This window comes from Triturus cristatus, chromosome 9, assembly GCF_964204655.1.
Source record: "Triturus cristatus chromosome 9, aTriCri1.1, whole genome shotgun sequence".
In the NCBI taxonomy this organism is placed as follows: domain Eukaryota; kingdom Metazoa; phylum Chordata; class Amphibia; order Caudata; family Salamandridae; genus Triturus; species Triturus cristatus.
In genome coordinates, this window is record NC_140592.1 from 937,353,706 (window position 1) to 937,380,637 (window position 26,932).

General features: G+C 45.9%; 1 protein-coding gene and 1 long non-coding RNA gene across 3 annotated transcripts in view; one reads left to right on the forward strand and one right to left on the reverse strand.

The window, feature by feature from the left end:
* Window positions 1-26,932, reverse strand: part of LOC146799103 (uncharacterized) — a 109,364-nt gene that overhangs the window by 80,207 nt on the left and 2,225 nt on the right. The window contains exon 2 of the long non-coding RNA XR_014968847.1: window positions 19,268-19,375. This is a non-coding gene — a long non-coding RNA (uncharacterized LOC146799103). The remainder of the gene's footprint in view (window positions 1-19,267; window positions 19,376-26,932) is intronic.
* TRIP11 (thyroid hormone receptor interactor 11) overlaps window positions 1-26,932 on the forward strand; it is a 417,310-nt gene that overhangs the window by 68,832 nt on the left and 321,546 nt on the right. For both annotated transcript variants that reach the window (XM_085626513.1, XM_085626514.1), the window contains exon 4: window positions 14,102-14,371. In XM_085626513.1, coding sequence (XP_085482639.1) covers window positions 14,102-14,371 — 270 coding nt within the window. The remainder of the gene's footprint in view (window positions 1-14,101; window positions 14,372-26,932) is intronic.

Here is a 26,932-nt window from a genome sequence, read left to right on the forward strand (position 1 = left end):
TCAGCAGCCACAGCTAAGTCACAGATTGTTTCATTTTGAAACGGGTACTTTGCTCCTTAAGCCTCCTGTCCTTAGCTCAGGATAGCATCCATTTATGCATATTCATCGTTTGTAGTCTTGATTAATGATTTTAAGGCCTGATTTCTAGACGTCATGTTTGGAGAACAGCCCTGGGCTTGAAAAAGCTGAGTAAGGTATCCAGCGGGTAACCAAATAGTCAGAAGAAATTCCAAATGCATTTTTGTACCTCATTAAATTAGTTGATATATGGTACTCTTACTTCATGAATTTGTGTGCCATTTTGATTCGATTTGAATGATTCCTCTTTCTTAATATGTCTTAATCTAGTCTGTCTCTTAACATTTTTTTCTTGAAGTGGGTATATATTGTTTGCTCCTCTTTTATCCATCCCTCCCCCCCCCCCCCAGTTTAAAGTACCTTTTCAGGAATGGTGATGCATTTGTACTTTAAATGGATTACTTTGGTTAAGTACACTTTTTATGAAAAACAGCCTATTAATATACTGTTGATACGCATTGTTTTTATAAATCAACCAAACTCTTGCCGTTGATTTGTGATGTACCTAATGTCAAGATGTGGGACTTAATTTGTGTTTGTCCGAACTGTTATCTGATTGTTCCAACCCAGTTGACCATTTTTCAACTACTTTTCAGCCTAGAAACTCTGTTTTATCTAGCAGCTTCTGCAAGTGAAAATTATAGTCACTTCTGAGTTTTTAGGAGTACACCTTCACACATTTAGTTTGTTAATATCCTCAAAAACTGTGTCTCAGAGTCAGCCTTTTTATAGAACCAACACTCGGACATTTAGCTTTTTACTCAGTATAATATGGCCATCATTCTGCCTTCTAAAACTATTTCTTAGATTTTTTGTTTGTTTTAGATTTGGGTAAAACATGGCCCTCCTGTCCTGCTTTTCTGAAAAGACTGTTCTATAAACTTTGATCCCAATGTAAGTTGCAGCGACTACTTTGGAGTACTAAAGTAAAACTGAAATATGCCGTTGGTTAATTCTAAATATACGAATAAAGAGTGAAAAGACTACAAAACAATAAAAAGGAGCCTGAATTAAAACGCGATGAGCTGGACCAGGTAATAATTGAACAGAGCATTGTATTTAATCTTGAAGATTTTCTGTTGCTTTGATGTAATAGTACTTTTTCAAGAACTTAAATTGGATGGTCCTTATCCATAGTGTGTAAGGATAGGGACCCGATTTCCAGTAGTCAACACAACAAAGTTGTAATTTTAGAAATACAGAGACAGTGTTTGAGGTCTGCCAAGATATGTTAGGAAGCTCATTTAGTAAGCTATAAAGCAGCACAGCAATTCACATTGCCTGCTTTAGTGCCTGCTTTAGTGCATTATACTCTGTTTAGAGACTGAATGCTCCCTTATAAATAGACGTGCACCTGGTGGAATGAAATGTTAATGGGAGTTATTGTAATTGAGTTGTAAAAAATAAATACAATGAAGTAGTACAAGTCTGCCAAATCCATGCAGCTTCAAAAATTTACACTTCCTGAAGAAGAGATTTTTTTTTTTTAACTAGTCAACAAGAGTTAGGTTCACTGTGCTTCGTTATCTTAAACAAAATCTTAGCACAAATAGAGCAGGCAGGTTTCTTGATTCTAACGATCATGATCCACTGTTTGCACTGTGTTTTCCCGCAAGGATGTTTACTGAGAAGGGGACTGTATACATTAGCTTTGTGGAGTTCCAGACAGCGTTTGATGCATTGGATTGAACCTTATTATGACATTTAATGGCTTTAAGCAGGGCGCTTGCTTTTCTCCTGCTATCCTTCACTTATTGTGGAAGCAGAAACAGTGACATAAGTGTTTCCTTACATTGGTTAAGTACCCTGATCAATCAGTTGTAGGGATATGTATGTATGGATGGATAAATTCATTTAACACTGTGCGTACACAACGTATTTTTCAAAAACATATGTAATTTTAGCTTAGCAATGTTAACATGTCATCCTTTAATGCATTGTTTGTTGTAGCTAGCTCTGAAGGACTGTAGGAAATTCACTTTTCTGAATGACCAACCTGCATTTCTTGCCTTTGCTAGATCCTATTGTTGTTTGCTGGCTTAAGAACTTTGTATACTTTACACCTGCTAACCAGTAATAAGGTGCCTGTGCTCTCCATTTAAATATGGTTTAATAGGCCAACATGGTGCTGCCTTTGGTTCCTTATGGCAACAGTGGACCTGACAATCCAGTTCTTCCTATACCCTTAGGATTGATTTCCCGAACTGTATACCTGGTCCTCAGGTGCTGACAAGGTCTAGCTTGGGCTGTTTAGTCAAGATGTCCTTCAAGAGGGGGCAAGGCATCAGCACGGCTTTGTTCTGGAGTTCAGTGTGAATACAGCAGTGTGTTCAGGCCCAATTCCTCGGCCATATTCAGGCTGCTTCAAAGGTTGCATGTTGCCGATGCAGCATTCACCAGTGATCAGGTTGGCTGTCATCCTGTCAACCACCCTTGCCTCCGCTGGGCCTCACCTTGGTGTTGTGTGAGGCCGAGCCAGATGACAGAAGATGGCAGTCTCCTTTCCCAAATGAGGCGCTTCATTCACCATTCTCTAACTAGCAGGAGTTTTTCCTGTCCCACAGCCCATCGTCTTTGGTGCTGCAGAACCCCTAGCCCACCTTCAGGATCTTTTTATTTATTTATTTATTTATTTAGTGTTTTCTATAGCGCGAACATGACCCTACGTAGGGTATCAGAGCGCTTTACAGCTGAATTTCGGTGAAACAGAACCGAATACGTTACAAGTCATTAGATGCCTACCAAGTTTAGAACAGAGCATTAGGCAGCAAAAGATAATATATACACATATTGAATTACCATGAGTAGTTTAAAGTAAAAGACTACATTTTGAACATGTATATACAGGCCCATATAAGGTTAGTGAGCAGCTAGCGGGCACATGGAGTAGTCATGATAGGTTTGTAGACAGTGACAAAGATTTTGCTCAATGTACTTATGGGAGAAATTTCCTCATATAGAATGCTTTTGCTTCCTTTTTGAATGCCGTGATGGAAGGAATTCATCTAATGTTAGGGAGGATGGGGTTCCCAGTGTGCTGATTAATGCAGGTGTTGGTTAGATAGGAGCAGAGCTCATCAGACTCACATCTGCTCTATGGCCCCATCAGGCCACACCACGAGGCCCCTCTTTTAAATGTACTCAGTGACTGATAAGTAATTTGGGAAAGGGAGATTTTAGGAATGTGACCTCTTGACAGTGTCTTGGGAAAGCTGGTTTGTTCAAATTAACAAACTCCTTGTTTCTTTGTAGTTCAAAACTGTTATGTGAGTGATGATTTGGCGAGGAAAAGATGGAGGGCCCTCAGGCAGTATGACAAAGTGAGGGACCTCGGTCAAAGGCAACTCAAGATTCATGCATTATCCCATTGAGATATTCTGTAGGTAGTGCATAGAATTTGGCCACCTTTTCCCCCAAACATGGTCATTCATGGTTATTTTAATCAGAGACCTATGTGAACAAAAGCATTGGTGAACTGCAAACGTCCTCAGGAGATCCCTAGACAAGCTGCCAACAGTCCAAAATAATGGTGCATGGGTGATGTGCCAAAGAAATAATGTCCAATTCATCTCTGCTCTCAGACCCCTACAGGGCTACTGAATAAACATCTAACTTTAAAATGTTGTGTTCTGTACAAAAGGCAGCCTAAATCTGTGGTCTGGCAAAACTATCAGACCAGAAATGTATTGGCTTTTTATTTACATAGCTTTTTACTCCCTGTTAAAAGCACATCAGCGTCATTTGCATAGATATTCATTGTAACTTTTCCTTCCCCCCTAATTGCAGTTCTCCAGCTTTGTATGTTACATATATTTGAATGCTATCCACCTCCTTCCTGATAAGGGGCAGATTTTTGATAATGATCCACACTTGTGCTTGAGAGTCTGAAGACAGCCTCCAAATGTGGATTTTAGGCCTCTTAACTTCATTAAATAGAAACTAAACTGCAACAAAGTTGAGGGTACTGACTAAAGAACTAAAAGTGCTATCAGTGTTACTGCTGGTAATTTAGTTTTATTGAAGATATCCAGAGTGTCGACGAGGAAAAACATCAAGTGTCTAAATCTATCAGAGTTTTTTTTTTTATAAAAGAAAGGCATGTTACATTGGTAAGGCAATGGAAAACAAGTTGTCATTATAGGTTATACATTATATGGTTCCTTATGGTGCACACATCCCAACATTTGGTTGATAATATTCATCGTGTAGTGTCAGTTCTCCCCCATGATGTCCTCCCTGACTCTCGGCGGTTCACAAATCTCCCCCCTGTAAATATTCCACTGTCCCCTTATTTTGCGTCCATCGGGCACTGCCTGGCTTCATAGATGGATTTTTCTGTCACCATACACCAGTCCATATCATTGGCCCAATCTACTATTTTTGGTGGATTCGGTGCCCACCACAACCGTGCAATATTTCTTTTTGCGACCATAAGCCCAAGTGTGACCCAAGTCCTTGGGGCCCTGATAAATAGGTTCTGTGAAGAAGTTTTAATTGGACCAAGCGGAGCCGGGAAGAGATGGCCACCTCACGAGGGGAAGCCACCGCCGCCTGCCACTCCTAGTCATCTAGACTTGCAGCATCGTGATCCCATTTAGCTGTTAAGCGGGTCAGAGGATCCGCCATATTGTTGATGAACTTTCTATAGATAAGAGAAATGGCCTTCGCCGGTAGGTCGCCTTCAAGTATCCTGTCTTCAAGCGGGGATGATTCAGGGAGAGCGCTACCCTAGGGAGAACCGCGAGCAGGGCATGTCTGATTTGAAGATATCTAAAATATTCGGACTGAGCTAGTTCGTACTCCTGCTGCAGTCGGGTAAAGGGAACCACCTCCCCAGGTTTCCATAAGTCACCCACCCTGGAAATGCCTATAAGGTCCCATCTATCGAAGCCCTTCGAACGTATCAGTCTACCTAATTGTTCACAGTGCCAGAGTGGCATGGCCTATGTGACTCTACCCTCCCAGCCCAGGCTTCTGGTGGCTACCCTCCATATATTCACTGCATGTCCGGTCGGGCCTGTCAAGACAGGCCTCAAAGATCGTGCATATAGCGCACCCTCGAAGCCGCCCCCCGGGAGGAGCCACCTATCAATCCGAAAGGCCGGGTCATCCTGTGGTCTATATGTGCATTGATTAATTGCAGCGAGTTGCGAGGCCCAGTAATACTTTTTTTGATATCTGGGAGGCCAATACCCCCATCAAACCATCCCAGCGTAAGTTTGTGTGTTGCGATGCGGGGTGGTCTTCCCTCCCACAATAGATCACGGACAAGTCTCTCAAGGTCTCTAAAGTACATGGCAGCGACTGGGAGTGGGGTATTCTGTAGTGCACATAGAAGTCTAGGAAGGGACATCATCTTAAACAGGGCTGCGCGCCCCAAAAGTTGAACGTCCGATCGACGCACAAGAGGCGGCAGAAGATTGTCGTAAAATCTAGATAAATCTGTGGAGACCCAGATTCCCAAGTATTTGAAGCCATCCGCAGCTTCTGCCAGTTGGCAACCCCGGGGGAGCGAGGGCCGCTCGCCATAAAGAACATAGAGCACTGATTTCGACCAGTTTATCGTATAGCCTGCAAACCTTCCAAACACGCAGAATATGTCCAAGACCACATTGAGGGATGCCGCCGGGGAGGCCAAATAAAGCAGAATGTCATCCGCGTACAGTGAAATACGGTCCTCCCAGCCTGACGTCCACCTAAGGCCTCTAATGGCGGGGTCTTGGGCCAAAGCAAAGAGAAGCGGTGACAAAGGGCAGCCCTGTCTGGTGCCTCTGCCGAGAGCAAAAACGGGGGGTCTCCTATTGTTGACAACCACTTGAGCTAGCGGTTGGCAGTACAGAAGCCGCACCCAATCGGTAAATTCAGACCCAAACCCCAATTTGCGGAGTACGGCAAACAAATAAGGCCACTCAATGGTGTCGAAAGCTGATGCAGCATCCAGGAACACCACGACTGCATCGTCTCTGATTGTGTCAACCCGTTCCAGCACTCCATGGAGCCTGAGCAGGTTGAGAGGGGTATTCTCGCAGGCATAAACCCCAATTGGTCCGGATGAAGCAGGCGGGTCAGGACTCTGAGCAAGCGAGTGGCCAGAACCTTCGCCAGGATTTTCACTTCACAATTGAGCAGTGAGATGGATCTATAGGACGAACATTTGTTGGCTGGCTTGCCCGCTTTATGAATGACAACAATATTTGCCAGTCGCTGATCTTCAGGAAGGATACCCCCCCCCCCCCCCCCCCCTTTTTAGCTTTCTCTGTACATTTTGACAAGAAAGGGCGGAGTCGTGCTCGCTGTGAGTTTGAACAATTCTAAGGGGAAACCATTGGGGCCCGACGCCTTCCCCCCCACGCAGGTCATGTATGGCTTTTTCTACCTCCGCGAAAGTAATATCAAGATCGAGATCGGTGCATTCTTCCTCTGTGAGGAGTGGCATCGAGATATCACGTAGGAGGAGATGGAGCTTTCTCCTCGGTATATGTCGTGTGGGACGTGTAAAGCGACTGATAATATTGGCCAAATGCGTCTGCTATTTCTTGTGGTGCAGTCAGCTGGGAATGTGAGTCTGTTTCAAGCTCTACCACAACGCGCTGAGCCCTGTCCCTGCGCTCCAACCAGGCCAGTAATTTGCCCACCTTGTCGCCCATGTCATAAATTCTACTGAGCGTAGCCCGGTAGTGTGTCTTGGCAGCCTTCCGTAGCAAGGTCAGAGAACTCCTTGATTTTAACTCGATATTTCTGGCGCGCTTCCGCAGATTCCTGTGTTCGGACACCGTTTTCTAAGTCTAGTATTTCTCCCTCTAGACGCTCCATGTCGGCAGCCCTTTCCTTACGCTGACCGGCGACCAAGACCACCCCCTGCATAACCGCCTTATAGGCTTCCCAGAGTATCGTCGGCGAGTCAACTGAACCCTCGTTTTCCTGAAAATAAAGATCTGACTCGCTCGGGACTCTATCTCTAATGGAGGGATTCATGAGATACCAGGAATTGATCGGTGCCGCTCGGCCAACCGCGGGCTCGCCCACCTCCAGACGACACTGAATGGGTGAATGGTCAGAAATCCCTCTAGCCAGGTGTTGTACGTCTTTGACAGTGTAAAACTGGTGCTCAAGTGTCAACGCGTAGTCTATCCGGGACATACTATGATGAGGCCCCGAAAGATAAGTGTACTGGAGATCAATCGGATGCAAGCCCCTCCAAACATCCACAAGGCCCATCGCTCCCAGAAAGCTACGGATCTGCTTGCGGGAAGGCGGCAGGTCCCTCTGGGGCCAGCAACCAAGGGAGTCAGAGACAATGGAATTAAAGTCGCCCCCGATCAATGATCTGCCGTCTGGTAAACCGAGAATAAGATCGCTGAGATCGGCGAAGGCTTGAGTGTGCAGGCCTGGTGGTATATAGACCGAGACAAGATTGAGTGTACATCCCTCCCAGGTCCCAGAGATGGCAACAAATCTACCCAGAGTATCAGTGCAGACCGAATCAACAGTTAGGGGGAACGCGTTCCGGACCACTATGCCCGCATCCCGGGAGCCAGAGCCAAAAGCCGAGTGGGCTACTAAACGGAACCCCCATCTGGACAAGGCCTTGCATGCATTCCCAAGCAGGTGGGTCTCCTGTAGCAGTACAACGTCAGGAGAGTGTTGCTTAAGAATTGGAGAACCACACCCCTCTTGATGTTATCGCCCAGCCTGTTGACATTTCAAGACAGTGGCTTCAGCCCCTGCCTAGTCCTCGTGCCCATTACTCCGTCTCAGAGGTACATATGGTTCCGGAGAGGGCCAACCAGAAGGGCTCCCAGAGGGAGTCCTTCCCATACACCATGGACCAGAATTCAATCAGTACACCAAATAAAAGGAACCAACATCTGCCTTTGTCGGAGGCCAAACACATGGGTTATACAAATTAGAACAACCTCCCCCCCACCCCCCGAACCCATTAAGCCGAGCCCCCCTCCCTGTCTCCCTGCATGGCAGTTTCAGAACCTCCCGGACGCCCGAACTTGCAGAGTGCCTATCGCCCACCCCTTTAACTTTGTGGGTGCGTGCGTCCAGCCGGGCACCCATCCCAGAAAACGTGGATAACTGGCAGACATAGAAGTCAGACAAGGATACTCACATCACCGTATGTCCATCACGGAGGAGTCCCAACGCCACAATCTATTGATTAGGAAGGCCCGGACCGCCTCCCGGACTGGCAGCAAGCAGACAAGTCCCCAACCCAGAAATAGAGAAGCATACAGACCTGTCATTCGGACCCTCCCGTCGCCGCGTCTTACTCGCCGGGTAGGGTAGCTCTCTCGGAATCTTCAGAGCCTTTTTTCACCCCTTGTCCCTCAGGTGCGGCCACCACCTCGACCTACGGTGCGCCAGCCGGCCAACCAATCCCAGGCCTCCTCGGGGGTAGCGAAGAACCAAGCCTTCCCGTTCGATTCCACCCTCAGCTTGGCCAGGAAGAGCATGGCGTATTTCAGATCTTTCTTCCGAAGTGCCTTTTTTTACCTCGAGAAAGCTGCGTCGCTGTCTTTGTACCTTGAGGGTGAAGTCTGGGGAAAAAAGTGATCTGACTGTTCTGGAAAGTCAATGGGGGCGCAGATCTAGCTACCTGCAGGATAATGCCCTTATCTCTAAAATAAAAAATTCTAGCTAGTAAAGGTCGCGGAGGGGCCCCCGGCCTGGGCCTGTCACCCGGCGCGCCCTTTCCACCGAGAAGAAGTTTGAGAGTCCGCTTGGTTTGAGGTGAGTGGTGATCTGCTCCTCCAAAAACAGATCCGCCGACGGCCCCTGTGCTCTCTCCGGAACCCCTAGTATGTGGACGTTATTACACCTGGAGCGCTGCAATTCAGAGGTGTATAGCTTTGATTTCGACGTCCTTCAGTTGCGTGTTCATGGAGCGCATGTCCGCCCGGATGAAGGATACCTCTGTGGACACCGAGTCGATTTGTGACTCCAGCGATGTACGAACAGTTGTGATGGCCATAAGGATATCCTGCAGTGTCGGTTCTCTCGCCTCTTCTCCGGGCTGCTGCTTTTCCGTTGCGGCCGCTCCTGCTTTCGGGCTTGTCCTAGGGGCCTTGTCCCATGCAAATTTGTATAGCTTGGCCTGTACCGCCGTCTTGGTGCCATGACCCCCAGCCATGGCCGAGCCGCTGTGCTCCACGTAAGATCCTAGGGACAGGGGCTAACCAGTTTTGAGCTGCTAGGATGCTATGTCAATTGTCCATAGGGCTTTTCCCGCAAGGTTGGTCGAAAGGCAATGAACCCCGGGCTGCCGGGAAACAGTCAGTAGCAGCGGGCCAATGGAGTACACCCCCAGGGACCGGTTCTCCGACCCACCCCCCCAGCAGGAGGCCGCCAAATCCACTCTGCGCAGTTTGCCAATTAACAGTATCCGCCGCTAGACCTCACCTCTCAGTGGTCTTCACTTGGCCCCTTTCACCTGATGGGAGCGCAGTTCAGCCACTAGGCCACCCAGCGGTACACCTTGCCGCCTCGGGAGAGGGAGCACGACGATTTCTTCAGCAACTGGTCACTGCCGCCCACCCACCACTTATGTCAGCTTCAGTTCAGGCCACGATCAGCCGGGAAGGCAGCAGATGGGGTTCAAGCGCCTAGGGACCGGCAAGGTCACATTTTCCTCTTCCTCCCCCGCTCTTGGAGGCAGGCAGTTCCTAAAGCTGAAGCTACTCGTCATAGGGCAGCTGGTTTATCCCCCCTGTCTCTGGGCTTAGTAGGTGTGTGTGGGCCACACCCCCAGATCAGCAGGGTGGCGGCATTCATTTTACTCCGGTATATGCAAGCCCATATTGCCCCCGGCATTCACAGCCCCAGTGGTGTAGCGGGCCCCGCGAGGCTCAGCGCCCAGCGCTGCACGAGCCCCGAGGCCCGCACAATAATGAGGCAGGCAGCGGTACCTCTTTCTGGCGCAGCCGGGCGCCGCATGTCACAGCGCGTTCTTCAGGGCAGTCGCTCCGCCTCCCTCAGGCATAGGCGCCGCAAGGATAAGTGGATGCAGCCAAGCCCAACCGAGCCGGCTGCCCGGAACTGAGCGTCAGCTGGCAGCGCGAACTCCCACCAGGAGCAGGCCAGGTGTCGCCACCGCCGGGCTTCGATGTACGTCGGCAGAGCCAGAACCGCAAGCTGGAAACGGCGGTTTAACGGCTCCCTCGATCCGCTTTGCAATCCGGTGCGCAATTATATACTTTTTAGACAGTTATATTACGGATGAGTGGGCGGATTGACTCTGGAACGGGCGCGCTCAGGCGGAGCCGCCTCAGAAAGCGGCCATGTCTCTCGACGGTTGGCCACGCCCCCTCCTAAATCTATCAGAGTTAATAATGCTTGAGACCTGTAGTTACAAGTTAGTCATTTTTTCTTTTACTAGGTACTTTGCACAGGCAACAGCAAACTGATACCCTCTGCTGGATCCAGCACTGGCCACTGTTGTGACCCTGGCAGCAGCATTTCTCATGTAAAACATCCAGCAGAGAACCTAAGAGCATTTTAGCTGGGATGAAAGACATTCTACATGAAACTAACCCTTGCAGTAGGTTCAGGAAACTACTTTCTGGCAGTTCAGCCCTTCATTCGGGCTAAATGAATCCGCAACAGGCCTGTCCTGAAGTAAAATTGTAAGAAAGATTTATCAGAGAACAGATCTTTGCCTTGGAGCTTAATCATTAATTTAGTCTTACTATACCAAAAGACTTGATTACAGCACAGGTTATGGTTTTCAAAAACTGAAGAAGATAAACAGCGCTCGACGATCTTGCTTTACACTTATTTATTTATGCATTTTAAGTTTTCCAGCGCTTTATGGAAATGTCATAAACCAGATAAAAGTATTTGAATATTAATACATCAGCCTCATTTAAGACTGGAAAAAGGCAAGTCATAGTGTAGCTTTATTCAACACTGAAACTGAATTGGAAATTTCTAGTATGTGTGTTAGCAATTTGCACTTTCTGCGTGGTCACAATGAATTGTTTGGCCTTTTTGCTGGCTATAAAACTTTGTGCACTTTACCCCTTCGAACCAGTGGTAAAATGCTTGTGTTCCTCTTATCAATGTGGTAAAATTGGAATACTCCTGATTTAACATATTTAACTTTCCTATGAGTCCCTTGTATATGGTACCCACAGTTGACCCAGATCCTGTGAGTTAAATGTCACCAGTGAGCTGCAAAACTCATTGTGCCACCCACTGCAGTGACAATGCATACATCACTGCAAGCCTGCCACCAGTAACTATGCTGTGCAGGTTTAATTGCAAATTTGACTTGTCAAATAGCCTCTTTTGACAGACTTACATCTTGCCTTTAAATATTTGGAAGTCACCCCTAAGTAGGTCTTATTGCCCATAAACACAGAGAGCATGGTATTTAAAAGTAGGACATGTGAAAGTCTAATATTAAACATGTCCTTACAGAGACAAATGCTCTCAAAGCTATTTTTACGGTAGTAGGTTTGACTGTTCCATAGGAAAACCTTGCGATGCAATAGTAAATGCTAATCCTTTATCTCTGGAATGGGACTGGCTAGAAAAATATTCAATCAACTATTTTTATTAGTTCTTAACATCCTATTCAATGGTGAGGTTGGATTTGTTCTAAATGTTGCAGAAAGGTAACTTTCAAAAATGTACCTTTGCCCTGCCAGAAGCCCCTGAAGCTAAATCTGGATTTCATTCTCCCTCTTTAGCTACCCATCAATTAGTATTTAAATAGGATTGGATGAGATGTGAACTTGCTCCCAGGAGCAGATCAACAAGCTGACCTAAATGGGCTGAGAATATCCCTCTGAACAAAATGTGCAAGGGAGCTGGGAGGATCCTTTTTTAAATGAAAGGTCAAGTCCTGCTTCAGGGTCACACCCTGACGGGTCTGCTGGGGCTTTTCATATGACACTTGGGGCGCACTTCAAAGAGACCTAATCTGACACAGGCAAATATTAGTTTACACCAGGCAGAGCCTTTCTGTTGTCTTCCCAGCCAGTCAGGCCCAAATCACAGTGGCCCTCTTTTGACATTAGTGTCAGTCTGTTTGCCAGGTCTGCTAGGTTTACTCATAACATTTGGGCACACTTTAAAGGAGGAAAACAGAATGGCAAAACAATTTGTTCTGAACCAGAGTTCTGTCTCTGAGGTAGTTGCGGGTACAGGGACTGCATTAAACTGGATTTTTGTGTTAGATGTGGGAGGACACTGGGATTACCATTGTACTCACTCCCCCCCCCCTTCGCCCCCCCTCACCCCCCCTCCCCCACACAGTTTGGTCGAAGACTTTGACCATCTTGAAAATGCCCAAAGTGAGAAGGATTAGCACTGGGAACCTTTACCGCATTGGTTAGGACATCCCCTGGGGTCATTACCACCCACAAGCTTGTGCCAGGCATAAATGTTGCATCTCCAGGTACCCACTTCAGAACACTCTTGGACCCAGGAAGACAGTAGAAGAATCTGTTGTGTGCAGCCTGAGAAGAGCTCTGGAGGACTGGACCTGCTCTCCCTCCTGCACCAAAGACAAAGAAGTGATCTCCAAGACTGACCTCCTGTTCAGGGTACAGGGACACAACACACTACAAGAGGCATTTTCCTGCAACTGCCCAGTTGACCCGTGGCAATAGGGCCTGGACTGTACTCTCCAGTTGGCCTCAGCCTGCCACCTTGTGAATCTCTAAGTGCCTCTCCTGAGGTTCTGGGGGGCTTTAATAATGTATTCCTATGGTGGATTGAAACATAAAGCTAACAGGTAAAATATTTGACTGGTTGGTGTATCTGACCAGCTCTCCGTGGTAGTCAGCCTCCCTTTGTGCCTAGGTCCTGGTCCACTGTGACCATGGACTATCATTGAAGTTTTGTGCTTTTTGGTGCTATCTCTACTTAAAATGTATATCTCTGGTTCCCCTTTTTGGACCTTTGTCATTTTGGTGTCATTTGTTAGATTACATTTTACTTTATTTTCCTAATTCATTTAGGGATTTTTATTGTTATGCATTTCAACTTTCTTACTATTTTCTTACTGTTTAAAAACTTTACATAATTGCCTCTACGTTATGCGTGCCTGCTCTGTGCCATAGCTACCAGGGTGTTGAGCTCAGTTTAATTTAGTGACTTAGGGGTTTCTCTCTGACAAGGTTAGTGATTATTACTTGAGTTGGGTACTTCCCCCTAAAATAAAAAAACTATTTTCTTACAATGTGCTACTATGTTTTGTTTTGCATTTATAGGTGGATAACAGCATTCTTTGCTGTCTTGGGGCCATAACCTTGGGCTTCTTCTTGTGGGCAGGCAGGGATGTGGTATTAAAATATTGCCAAGGCGGTGAGGCAGAAGTTGAAAATAACTTTACTTTGGCCGGTGGGGAGGGATATAAGCCATGAGTGAGAGGGTGCTGATCTCTCCTGTCAGTGCTCTGAATTATGTAGGTGTGCCACCCATGGAGTTAGAATGTAGACTCTTGAGTGCAGCACCAAACATCGCCACCTACTCGCTGAGCAAGTGCTTTGTGGAATGCCCCCAGCTTACATTAACTGCTCCTGAGGTCTGTGTCAAAGATTCTAAGTGTGCACTTTGACCCTGTCAAAAGGATATCCCCGATATGCACTTGACCCAAGGGATTTGTGGGGAGACCTTTGTGTGGATGCAGGGATTAAACCTAGGTTGTGATGCATGTACTGGGCTACCAGGTATGACCTGACATTGTTAGCGATACCAGGTCTCCCCACATAATACCCAAAGAGAAAAACATTTATGTGTCTGCCAGGCAGCGAAGAAAGAGGAAGGGTTTATTCTTTTCGTTAATTATGTAACTGGAAAGACTGTAATGATTGGTTGAAGGGTAGTGAATCATCATACCTATGGAAGATGTAGTCCTGGATGATTTTGTTCTGCTGTCTTCTATTTTCTGAAACTACTGGGTAAATGAAGTGGAAAAAGTCATGCATAATCCTCAACTGCGGTCCTGACTTAGAATTGGTAATTTCCAGAATATGCAATTATACTTTAACTTTTTTTGCATCTGTAGGTGGAGATCAGCCATCTTAAAAGTCGGCAAATTGCAGTTCAAGATCAACTTCAAACTCTACAATCAGCAGCACAGTTAGGAACATCTGGCACCTCTTCTCCAGGCACAGCCACATCTACCTTTAGTTCCATGCACCATCATGCATCAGATTTCCAGGCAGATAACATGGATTTTGGAGATGTCATTTGGTCTCAGCAAGAAATAAACAAATTATCTAATCAAGTGTCAAGACTTGAAGCAGAGGTCACTCGCTGGAAGCAATTGGCACAGGTAACACTATTTTCTGATTTAATGTAGTTCTTTATTTTGATCCATATTGTAGTTGTCCTTCTCAATCATTGAGTTATTTTTTATATAGTAGTCTGTCTTTTGTACTAATCTCATCCACCTGTAACACGTAGAAGTTTGCCTTGGGAAATTAAATTCTCTGTTACAGGATCCTTTCATGTGTTGAGTTCTAGAAAAATTCATGCATGTCCGTTGAGATCCCGCAACACTATTATAAACCGGGTTTACTCAAATTTTGCTTAAAGAAAAAAAAAAAGGAGTGTGTGTGTGTGTGTAAGTAAATTATACAAAAAAAGCAGAGAACTTTGGGTGGTTCCCAAGTTTAGGTGGAGAGCAGCTCCTGTATAGCGCACCCTACAACACCAGCGACACACTGAACCATCTAACCTCAATTGTCTGTTTTTCTAGCAAATTTTGTCTGAACAAAGCTGTCAAAACAGCGATCAGGCTCTGTCTCCTGACTGTCTGGTGCTTTACGTTAGTTATTTTGCTTTCTCCTACATTTGTTTTAGATATTTAGTTTTTGCCTCTTTTAGGCTGCCTCGTTCTGGCCATTTTCGCTGTCCCCTCTTCATCTTCCCACATCCCGCTTCCGGACTCTCCTGGCCCCTCTTCCCTCTTCCCACCTCCTCTGTGCCCCTCCACGGACCTACTTCATGGAGGCCGCAGTGCGGCCACATTGCCGGGTCACCAAATGCAAGCCGTCTGCGCCCATCCAGGCCTGATATGGGACACCATCACCGCCCTCGCCCACAACATAATCGTCCTCATTGTGACCTGGCTGTAATACACCCCTCAGCTACAAGTTTGTTCACCGCAACAAACTCAGAGGTGGAATCGCCATCATCCACAAGGAATCCATCCACTGCACCACCACTACGGACGACAACACCTCGATCATGGACCACCTCAACTTCCACCTCAGAATAGAAGGCAAAACCACCATCAAAGGCACTCTTGCCTTCACACCGCCAGGACCTCGCCCTGTCTTCTGCGACGCCATACCCGATGAATTGCCCCTCCCAAGCCGTTGACACTGAACCCTATATTTTTTTCAGACCTTAATTTCCACTTCAACGACGCCAACATCATCCACCTTCTGGACAGCATGAACAACATCGGCCTTACTCAGATGTTCACCGACCCCACGCGCATCGCAGGACGCATGCTAGATCTTATCTTCACCACCAGCAACAGAGTCAAATACAGCCACATCACCGAGCTCACCTGGACAGACCACGCAGTTGTCCACTTCACCTATACTACTGCCCCGGACTCGCCACCAGACAATTTCATTTCACAAGGCAAACGCAGCTCATCTTCTGATTTTCCAAAGACTCCCTTTTCCCTCCACGAAGGCCAGCTTCCACCTTCTGCATGATCAGTGTCACCAACTGGATGCAAGACAACTGCCTCAAGCTCAACTCAAACAAGATGGAAGTTCTGATCTTCGGGGGCTCCATCGTGCAGTGGGACGACTGCTGGTGGCCCGCTGACCTAGGACCCTCCTCCACCCCCACTGACCAAGCCCAAAACCTCTGCATTATCCTGGACAGCCAATTCACCATGAAGAGCCAGAGTGACACAGTCTCTGCTGCCTGCTTCCCCACCCTCCGCGTGCTCCGTAAGATCTTCAAATGGATCCCTATATCCACCAGATGTACCGTCACTCAAGTCCTCGTCACTAGCCGCATGGACTAAAGCAACGCTTGTTTCTCCGGAATCACATCACCCCTCCTGAAGAGATTTCAGGCCACCCAGAACTCAACAGCCAGACTCATCCTTGACCTCCCCAGATGTACCCACATCACCCCCCACCTGAAGAAACTCCACTGACTCCCAGTAGCCAAGAGATGTTAATTCAAGATCCTGACACACGCCTACAAAGACCTTCACAACCAAGACAAGCGTACATCACCCACCGCCTGAGCTTCCACAGACTTCTGTGCTCCACCTCCCTTGATCACACCCCCTGCGTCCACTGCAGCAACAGTGGAGGTCGTTCCTTTTCCTACTTTGCCGCAAAAATCTTGTAACAGAGGACCTCTCCCTCTGTCCAGGAATCCAGAAGGGGACTCCAGACCTAGCTCTTCAACTAAAGCCACTGAGCACCCTGGACGAATTTCCTGGATACCCTCACGGGTAATTTGCATTCTCTATAAATCCTGATTGATTGTTTGGATCCACAATTGTCCTGATATTCTCCTGTTGACCTTCTTCTACAACCAAAGAATGAGCTTGTACTTCCAGTCTAATTGTTAAGAAAATCAATGTCTATTCCACAGTGGTGAAGTAAAAGGCTGTTTTTTGTTACATCATGTACAACAAATCAGTCATATACATGGGCATGTAAGAAAAAATCAACCAGAAACACAAAACTAAATCATTTAGTGTTTTTTTCATAAAATGTTGCGTGACAGAGAGGGAACCAGTTCACAAAGGACACTTGCGTGGAACACAGAGACAGTGTTTAGAACATCCACTGGTGCAGCGGATGCACTGAAGGTAGAGCCGAATGCTGAGTGGGAGCCTTATTCTTCTGGTCACTCTTTTTTCCCCTCTGAAACAAATCCCCAAAGTAGGCATTTTGTTCAGGAAAAAACCACCATGTCCTGCAATGAAGTTTTCTCCCTGTGCATCAGGGCTGTTTTTTCTTTTTCCGGCTGGGCAAAGAAATAAAGTATTGGATGCCCCACCAACCGGAGAAGCCACCATCATTGTTTTATGACTGGGTCAAGGGTTTCTGCTGTTGGAGATGGCTGAGGCCTTTTCGGCAGAGGGAACATACCATTTATATTTTTTTCATAATGGGCTTTCCTTGTGAACTACAGTTTTATTGTAGACTATCTCATTGTTTGTCATTCCATTGTAAGTTATACAATGAAACAATGTGGGGAAGAGGTGAGAGACACAGCGTGAAATTCACATGGAAATGGTTCTCCATTACACCTCACTATAATAATCAACATTCATCGCGTCTAAATCAGATCGCAACTGCTTCCTGTGTGAGCTACCTTTTCCTAAATTGACTCCAATTCAATGTTCGGACCGTGATGCCCCCATTACTCATATGGAAATTTAATTGACCCTGCCTTTTCTGACTCTTGCGATATACCCCTCATGCCTGGCCACATAGAGGATGCCTGGTACTTGATCTAGAGAAAGCATTTGACACTCTTGAGTGGCCCTACCTCTTTGAAGTTCTCTCTATGGTATTGGATCTTGATATCTACGCCTGGTGAAACTTCTCTACGACAAACCAGCCTCAAGGGTTAGAACCGGAGGCCTTATATCTGCACAAATTCGGGTTCGCAAGGCACTACACAGGGCTGCCTTTTCTCCCCCCGATCTTCTCATTAGCAATAGAACTATTGGCTCTTGCCATGCGATCTTCAGCAGCAACCTGGGGTATCCCAGTGAGTTTTGGAATTCATGCTATATTGCTGTATGCAGATGAACTGTTATTCTATGTCAGATATGTCTGCTCTGTCCCGAGCAAAATACCTAACGACCTTACGTGATTCGTGCATCTGTCTGGGCTGCATATTAAATTAGGGGAAGTCTTGACTCTTCCCCTTTGCTCCCAAGCTAACTGACCTGGCACTTATGATTAATTGAGCTCCTGTCGCCTGGCAACTGACCATGTTCCGTTACTTGGGCCTGTGGATTTACCGCATAAATCAGGACCTTCTTGATGGTAACCATACGTGAGCAGTCACCTCCTTAACTTCTCAGATGCCTTTCTGGAAGACACTCGCTCTGTCGGTTACTGGAAGAGTTGCTCCCACGCCTCCTTTATTATTTCACTAATTTGCCGCTTTATATCCCCTGTCCTTTTTTCGCACCCTCGTGCGCCTGCTCCGTGACTTTATATGGAATAGATCCTGTTGCAGAGTGGTACTTTTGAAATTATTCTTACCATCAGACCAGGGAGGACTGGCGGTGCTCAACCTCGAACATAATTATTTACCATCCCAGCTACAATGGGTGGCTCGCTACTGACATACTATACCTCATGGACTCAGCAGCGGACGATCCTGCTTGTAGTTTGGACACTCTCCTTCATTTGTTTCATCCTTGCTGTAGAATTCCCTGACTTCCTCCTCTGTTATCACAAGTGGCATACCGTTGCTTCAGGCGAAGCCCGTACCTCACTAAATATAGCACACCTTATGCCCTGCAATTCCATTGTTAGGCATGTCCAGAGGTAATAGGGTAACCCCAATGGTAGAGCTCTTAGCATAACACATGACAGGCCTTCATACAGTTGGGTGTACCGCACTCGGCGTCACACGGAGGCTGTTTCTGACTCCACAACGCTTAGATATAGCACACGAGATCCGATTATCTTAACAAATATAAGCAAATCCGGATTAAAAGGACCGAATACAGTCAGAACTTCTGATGATACAGAATCCCTCGTGGGACAGAAGTATAACCACGAATTCTAAGCTTTTATCTGAAAGGACAGAGCCTTGAAAAAGTCGCGGGATATTGCCCATTAGCGATGAAACATGTGTCGGCTGCTACTGTCCGAATAGATCTTTCAGCCTGGAGACACACAGGAATAAAAACAAGAAAACTTACATGTGTTCAAGATAATTTATGCTTACTGTTATGCACTAATCTCTAATCCAAAAGATATTGTTTGACGTGTGCTGGGGATTTGTAAACTTCATACACTTGTGGATTTATACCGAGATGGTACACTCATGCCCTTTCAGGCACTAACACAGGAGGAAGGGTTGCCCCCTGGGACACTTTATTAGTCATACCTCATGGGTAGATACACTGCGTTGCCATTGGGGGTGACATCACACCACAAACTCTCCTCACAATCCAATATCTTCACTTTATGGGCACCTGGTGACAACTTACCCAGTGGTTTGTTGATGCGCTCTGAATATAAGTTGCCACGACATTGACCTCACTGCGACGAAACTGGGAGACGGATCTGGCCCGCCTTTGCACCACCACGTACATCCCCTGCAACGTCAGGTTTCAATTAAAACAGTTCTATACTATACACAGAGCATATCTCACTCCTAAGAAAATTAATTGTTACTTTCACAGGTCAGATGCGGCTTGTCCCTGCAGTAATCAGCTAGACGCTGATGTATTACATATTTTATAGTCATGTCCCTCACTACAACAGTACCAGTACTGAGATGAGATTACGCGCCATATGTTTGCGTGTACTGGCCGGAGGGAGGGGGGAAGGGGGGTTAGAGGGGGGGAGGGGAGAGAGAGAGAGAGAGAGAGAGAGAGAGAGAGAGAGAGAGAGAGGGAGAGGGAGAGAGAGACTGAGAGAGACTGAGACTCTTTGCTTGCTAGGCTTATTTCCAAGGAATAAGACATATAGGGCCACTATACGTTTTTAGACCTCGTCTTTATAGTAGCCAAGCACACTCAATCGGGCTGAAGCGGACGGAGTGTCTCTTCGCAGGGAGAACAACTTGGGCCTTCGCAAATACCCTTTTACATCTAACTAGAACACTATCCTAACTGCCCTCCAGGTTTCATTATACCCTGAGACAGTATCTAGTGACTCTGCTGTCTATTGATCGTATCTAATTAGGTGTATCTACATGACCCATAATACTGATACTTGCGCTGTTCAGCTATATGTATGTTGAGATGTGTACGATGTGATAGCCGATATATACTGTAAAAATGTAAATCAACCAAGGAAGAATTGAGACTGTTGGGAGATGTGGCGAAACCCTTCCTCTTTCCCTCTCACTCCCACCCCCTCAATTTTCACTCCTATTTCTTTTTGAGGTAATTGGTTACTTGGAGTTAACTAGTTCTAAATATGTTTGGTATCATTGCCGTAAAATGTCATGGCTATTTCCATATCGGAGGTATCTCTTTCCCCTCCTCTCTCTCTTTATTCATAATTATGATATTAGATAAGTTGTGCATTGCTGTATTGGCTAGTTGAACTTAGACCTTCCAGGGTGTATGTCCCCAACCTAATGTGTTCCTGAGCATCTCTTATTTCGCTGATAATGATGTTGTCAACACCCATGTGAATTTACTATGCCTTATATTGTAATACGACCATATCACAAAATTGTAATAAACAGATCCAAAAAAAAAAAAAGGATAAGAGGTGAAATGTTGAGGGTATGGGCAAGGGATTTAGGGTAATCCTTGAGGGTTAAGGGGCACACCTAAGGGTTTAAGTGTAAGGGCATAAGAGGGTAAGGATAGAGGGTAATAGGGTAAGGTGTTCGGTGTTTTGAGGTGTTTGGAAAGCGCTGAGGTAAGCTACTTAGCGTTGCAGGAGATACATTATGGGATCTCCTTCCCTAATCATTGCACCATCTGTCTAAGTTTACTTTTAAAACTGAACAAAATAAACAGTGTCTGCTAAATATGTCTGTCATATCATAAGACGTATTGTACTGTATTAGAGCAAATTTGGTTTTCAGGTTCTAAAGCATCTTTATATTGAATTAGTTTATGTTGTCATCTTACTCTGTGATTTGTGCACAATATTAGCTCGATAATTACAAATACCATTAAGTCATTTAGTGATCTTATTGTGAGTCTTTAAGGGCAGACCGTAATGAGTAAATCCTCAAGTATGTCAAAAACCTTGTGTCTTTGTTGTACAGAAATATGCAATGTTCTTCTTCTGTTTTCTTTTCCAAACTATATTGTATTTTTTTCCAATTTTTAGGTCTTGCTGGCTATCGCGTAAGCGATCGCTCAGCGAGACTTTAGTAAGGGGCTCCCAAAAGTGCTCCCAAAAGCAGGTTGCATGGCGAGCACGCGCACAATCACGTGCATTGTGCCGACATGCAATCCGCTTGGCAATCTAACTTCAAAGGGTCCGCTCCCCCGCCTGGAATGCGCTCCCCCGCCAAGCGCGCGCGCCACGCTCCGCCGAGCTTGTCTTGTTTTTTTGTTGCATATTTATATAGCGCCAACTCGACCCGAAGGTATTGGAGCGCTTTACATAGCACCGTATTTACATTACTCATTCAGGAGCCGGCAGCGCAGCCGACGGACCACATCCTCTCCCATCTGCCACGTATTCCATTACATGCATTGCCCTCTTCTTCCTCTCGTTCCACTTTCTGTTTGTTTGTATCATTCGCTCTCCCCTGTCTCGTTCTCTGGCCTCTCTATCTCTCGCAGCTTTTTTTTCATATTTCCCTCCATTTCTTTCTCTCTCAATCTTTCTGTCTCCATCTCTCTGTTTCTCCCAACCACTGTCTATTAATTCTACTTCTTTTTTTCTTTTACTCATTCTTTCCATTTCCTCCCCAGCTGTCTGTCTGCACATATTTCTTCTTCTGTGTATACTGTTCTTTCTTCTATGTGCTGTCTCTGTCTCGCTGTCCACCTCTCTCTCCGTCTTATTTAGCCCCCTCTACTCCATTGTGTGTTTCCGCTTTCCCCGCACCCCCTGCTCTACCGGCCCCCCTCCCTCCATCTGTACAAGGGGGTAGGGGATCAGATAAGCCCCTACAGACACTAAGGACGCAATAGGTCACCAGGGTCAAAGGGGAGCCAGCCTTTCCAGGGAAGAGAACAAGCGACTAAAATACAGATTCCAGGTTGCCTTCGAGATAGATAGCGCCATGTTGCATCCTCACCAGGATATTTTCGATATCAGAAAGTATCGAAGCATCAGCAAGGCCCTGCAAGCCTCTTCGCCACTCAATATCACTTTCATATTTAGCCCCAAAGACAACATATAACTTAGTAACGAACAATGTTTAACTCAGCAAAACAACGTTGGCATAGATGTAAACACAACAGCACAACATCTTGCAAACTCTTGAAAAGATAACTTTTTAGTACTTTTATATAGCGCGAACTTGACCCGGTATCTGGTATCAGAGCGCTTTACATAGCACCAGTTGCGTTACATGAGGACACATTCATTTTTGTTTGGCACAGAGAGATTGTGATTTGCCCAAAATCACAGGATGTTCAGCGTCATTGCCGAGACTCGAACTCTGTTCCCCGATTCGAGGTCGACCGCCCTAGCCGTTAGGCCAACTCCTCTCCCGTTTTAGAAAGATAAAGCAAGAGTGATACGCTACAATAAAACACTACTTTGGAAAATGAGGACATATCGTTGGACTATTTCACCTAGAAGCAATATCTGCTTACAGACGAGCTGGTCCGGGTTTTAGACTCACCAGGATGTCTTCTGTTAGGGATAAGGGGGTAAATCCATCAGCATCTTTTAGCCCAAAAACACTCCTAGATGTGGCTTGAGTTAGTTGTGAAATACGAAATCTACTTAAAAGTCAAGAGAAAGCTTAAAGAGTTTGCCTTCATCTTACCACACCAGTCACCCTGGGACCAAATTGTTTCTCTTTTAAAAATACAGAATATTTCTTATTTGATGGCTGTCTGAGAAAAAAGCAAAAAACTGTATTTTGTTTCTCATAGAATGGCAAAACACACTGTGCAATGAAGTGAGTGTTTTTTTTCTAGAAATGTCATCAACGAAAGTACAATTGCAGGCTAAAAGAGAAAATAACTGTTCACTCTTATGATTGCTTTTTTATATCTGGCCTAAAGATAGCTTTAGCTGTCTTGCTAGTCTTTGCTTTTCCCAAAAAATAATGATGCTCCCTCCACACAGTACAAGTTATTGGGTCGTCCAGCTCCAGACATTGGATACCTTCAATTTGAGAGACTGCATTTAGCTTTTCACAACACAGCCGCTGAAAAAGAAATCCCCCTTTGTTAAACAACTGCAGGGACTTGTATTCCGCAGTGGCTACTAGCATCTATGTATAGTAGGGTGTCATCACTTTAATAAAATATCTGTTTCTTAAATTGAAGCCTATGATATCGACTCACTATCTTAAACCAGCTTTGGCATATTTATATTGGATGGAAAACAAGTATAAATTAAGATTTAAAAAAACAAAAACACGTATTGAGCCATGACATGCAGTCTTTTAATTTTGAGACATCATCAAACTTATCGCCGATCCTTTCTGCCGAACTTGAGTAAGTCTCTTCGCGCCCAACTTGCTCTTCTTTCTGTGGTTTTTATTTACTATTTTTTTTTTTGCATAGGCAAGGAGATGTGAGCCGCTTGTCGAGCCTGGGGTTCTGCATTCTTTGTAGTTTTGCCGTGAACGGCATATGGGCATTCTCTTTGTGGCGAGGCGCATGCCTTTGGTTTCAGCTTTACATAGTACCAGAGTGTTTGCGATTTTGTCTGTCGCTCTTCGGCAGTGTATACGTTTGTTTCCATCTGCGTTCATTTTTGAGTGGCACATCCCTCCGCTTCAAATTACGGACTGCAGCAGAACCGCGCAAGCTAAAATATATGGCTCTGATAAACCACACTATTCAGCTAGGCTTGGGTTGGGTTGCATATCACACAAACGACATGTCTTTGTCTCTGCAGACAGCATACGTTATATCCCGGGCGTCCTGCAGCGTCATTTGGTGGAGGCAGAATGTTTAAAATGTGTGCAGTAAACGTCACATTTTGTAACACGCATTTGCAATGCAATAGGTCTCGCAATTACGAGATTTAGAGCTATTGTCATTGTAAATGACAAGGCCTTTTATTTATGTTTTAAAAACCAAAACATAAATAAAAGTAATTGTCAATTACAATGCCAATAGCTCAAACTCGCGTGAATGCGAGACCTATTGCATTGCAAATGCTTGTTTATCATTGTTTGTTCCTCGGTTGTTGCCATTCTTCGTTCATTTGAGAAGCAATGGAATAGATGCCTCTGATTATTCCTTCCATACAAAGTCTTTATTGAAGACTGAGGAATGTGTGCTATTATTTATGAAGGACAGCCCATTTGGGTGGTATGCTTTCTTTGATGAAGAGATATTCTTAGAAGGTTTGTGTTTAGCCATGGTCAGATGTGAAATATTCAGGATGAAATCAGTAGTTAATTCTACCCTTTTTGATGAAGCTAGGGCCTTTTCTTTCATTTTTAAAAACCAGATCCCCGGGAAAAAGACTTTTGCTACTTTGGAAAGGCAAGAAGACCTGGTGGTCCCTGTTCATGATTTAAAATTATTACAACAACGTAACAAGAAGTTAAGGAAAGCGAAGCAGGACAAGCATGCATTTTTAGCAGTTCTATAAGTGGTATGGGCGCACAGTCCTGGGTTGATGAGGGCGGCTCTTGATTAACCTGAATTGCAAAGTAGGCGCTTATTGGGCTCCCAATATCTTTGCAACTAGTTCTCGCAGGCATCAGTGCCCATTATTACTCCAGCTGTTCCTGGCAGTGAATCACATCTTTAAGCCAGCCATCAAATTTGGGGCTGCTATGTCTCCTCCAGTGTATCGCATCCTTTCCCTTTGTAATGAGTAGCAGCTCTGCCGTCAGTAGGCAGAGTCCGGCTGATATGTCCACGACATATCTCAATAGGGCAATGAGCGATGCACAGGATTTGCTATCACCAAGTCTATGCAGTTAAGGACTGCAATTCAATGCTCAGTTACTTTTACGCAGTCCCAGGCGAGGCACCGAAAGTCAGCGAATGTCGTCCGTAATGTGCACAATGCGCCTCCAATATCCGGCCCATCCGTTGCAGTCCTATTGGTGTATGATATGTACGATGTAGAAATTTTATATGAATGAGTCTTTGCCTATAATTTGGCAATAGCATGCTAGTTTGGGAGCAGCAGTACTTCCATTTTTCTTCTATTGGATCACCTCCCAGATCTGACTGCCATTTTTGTAGTGCTTTAGGCTTAAGCACAGGGGCCTTACCTTGCATTGTGGAGTACAGGTGTGTAATAATTCTGCTAGGGGAGGAAGCATCCAGCACACCGTCTACGGATAGCATTGTTGCTGGCTTGCATGGGAAGAAACAGTGTGTGGCCCTGCAGGCCCTACACGGACGGTAGCATAGAAAAATGTCCAGTGGTATGCAAAGGGTGCTAGTCTGCAGGTCTTCCAGGGATAAGAATTCGCCTCTTGGGTAGAGATCTTCCATGGTATCCAAATCCAGCCTTTGCGGTTGGCATTGAGCGGACTTGTCTGCTGCAGGGGGCTGTGCAGGGTGACTGGCGATTGGGAGGCCATAATAGAGGCAATCCAGCCGGGCTCTGCGGCTGAGGCAGTTCCAGGCCCATACAATGCACTGAATTGTATCAATTTCATCATATGGGTGCACTGGTACGGTGCAGGTGGCTGTGTGCAGGGGGCTTGTGTCCATGTTATCTCTGTCTATCGCAGTATGGGGTAGGTAATGGAAGGGGTGTAGCCATTAGGTTGCATAGTTGCCTGCACACAGTAGTAATGCAGTTCGATGTCAGGGGCACATATGCACCCCCCCCCTGTTCGTAAGGCAGGGTCAGTACCTCTCAGGCTAGTCGCGGCTGCCTACCTGCCCACACACACTAAATTAAAAGAGATCACACAAGGAATACCCTAGTGAGTGGGATAGGAATGTTCACAAACAAATTAAGGAGCTTGGGCAGCCCAAGTTCATTTCACGGCTTTTTGGTTTAGCCCACCGCCCTTTAAGCCCCATTTAGCGGTTGAACAGGAATACATGGCCCCACTTCCTACTGGGTCTTTCCTGGAACCGAAGATCTCTGGCGAAAATAGATCGTTCTGCACAATGTCATGCCCATCTCTTGCATGGCAGCGACTGGTCAGAAGGCTACACAAACATCTCCTATACTCCCTGCTGGCTCCCCTCCTCTACCACCCCTGGACTCCTGTCACACATAAAGTACCCTGTCATATTATGGTTCAAAAAAAGGTGGATAGCTACCTGGGGGGATCTTTATCAAAAAGGTATTTTCAAAGACTGCGTGACCTTACTGGGTGGAGAGACACCCACACCGTTGGAGATATTTTTGTATCTTAGGCTTCGGCGCGACGTAAAGGCTGCTTTGCCCAGGAACCTCCCACGTTAGACTTGCTACATGTATTATTACAGACTACACCTCCCTCGCATGTGGTTTCCCTGCTTTACCATGCTGCCCTAACAGAACGTTCCGAGGTCCAAGTTTGCTCACAAGCAGACTGGGATCTGGAGTTGGAAACTCCACTCATAGACAAACAATGGCTCTATCGCTGTAAACAGACCGGTATGATGAAAGCTAGTAGCCGCCTTCGAATAATACACTTTAAATTCATACACCGCATTTACTACAATCCGGTAAGACTCCACATATATAAACTGCGACCTGATGATTGTTGTGCCAGATGCGGGCTGAGTGGTGTCGTGCCTGATGCGGGCTGAGTGGTATGGATTCCCTACACCTTGCAGGGAACTGTGCAGTGATGCACGATTACTGGGCGGAGGTGTCTGACGCCCTGTCACAAATGGTGGGCATCCATATCCATCTTGCCCCAGTTGTCGCATTGCTAGGATATACTGTGGAACTTGAAGCTTCCTACAGGAAGTTTATATCACTGGGGCTAATATTGGCAAAACAGAGAGTGGCATGCAAATGGGGACGAGGGCGGGCTCACAAATTTAAGGAATGGTTGTAAGATTTCATACACCTTAAAAATCAATTGAACACATATGCTGAACTGCTACCCCTTACTTCACATCCACGAG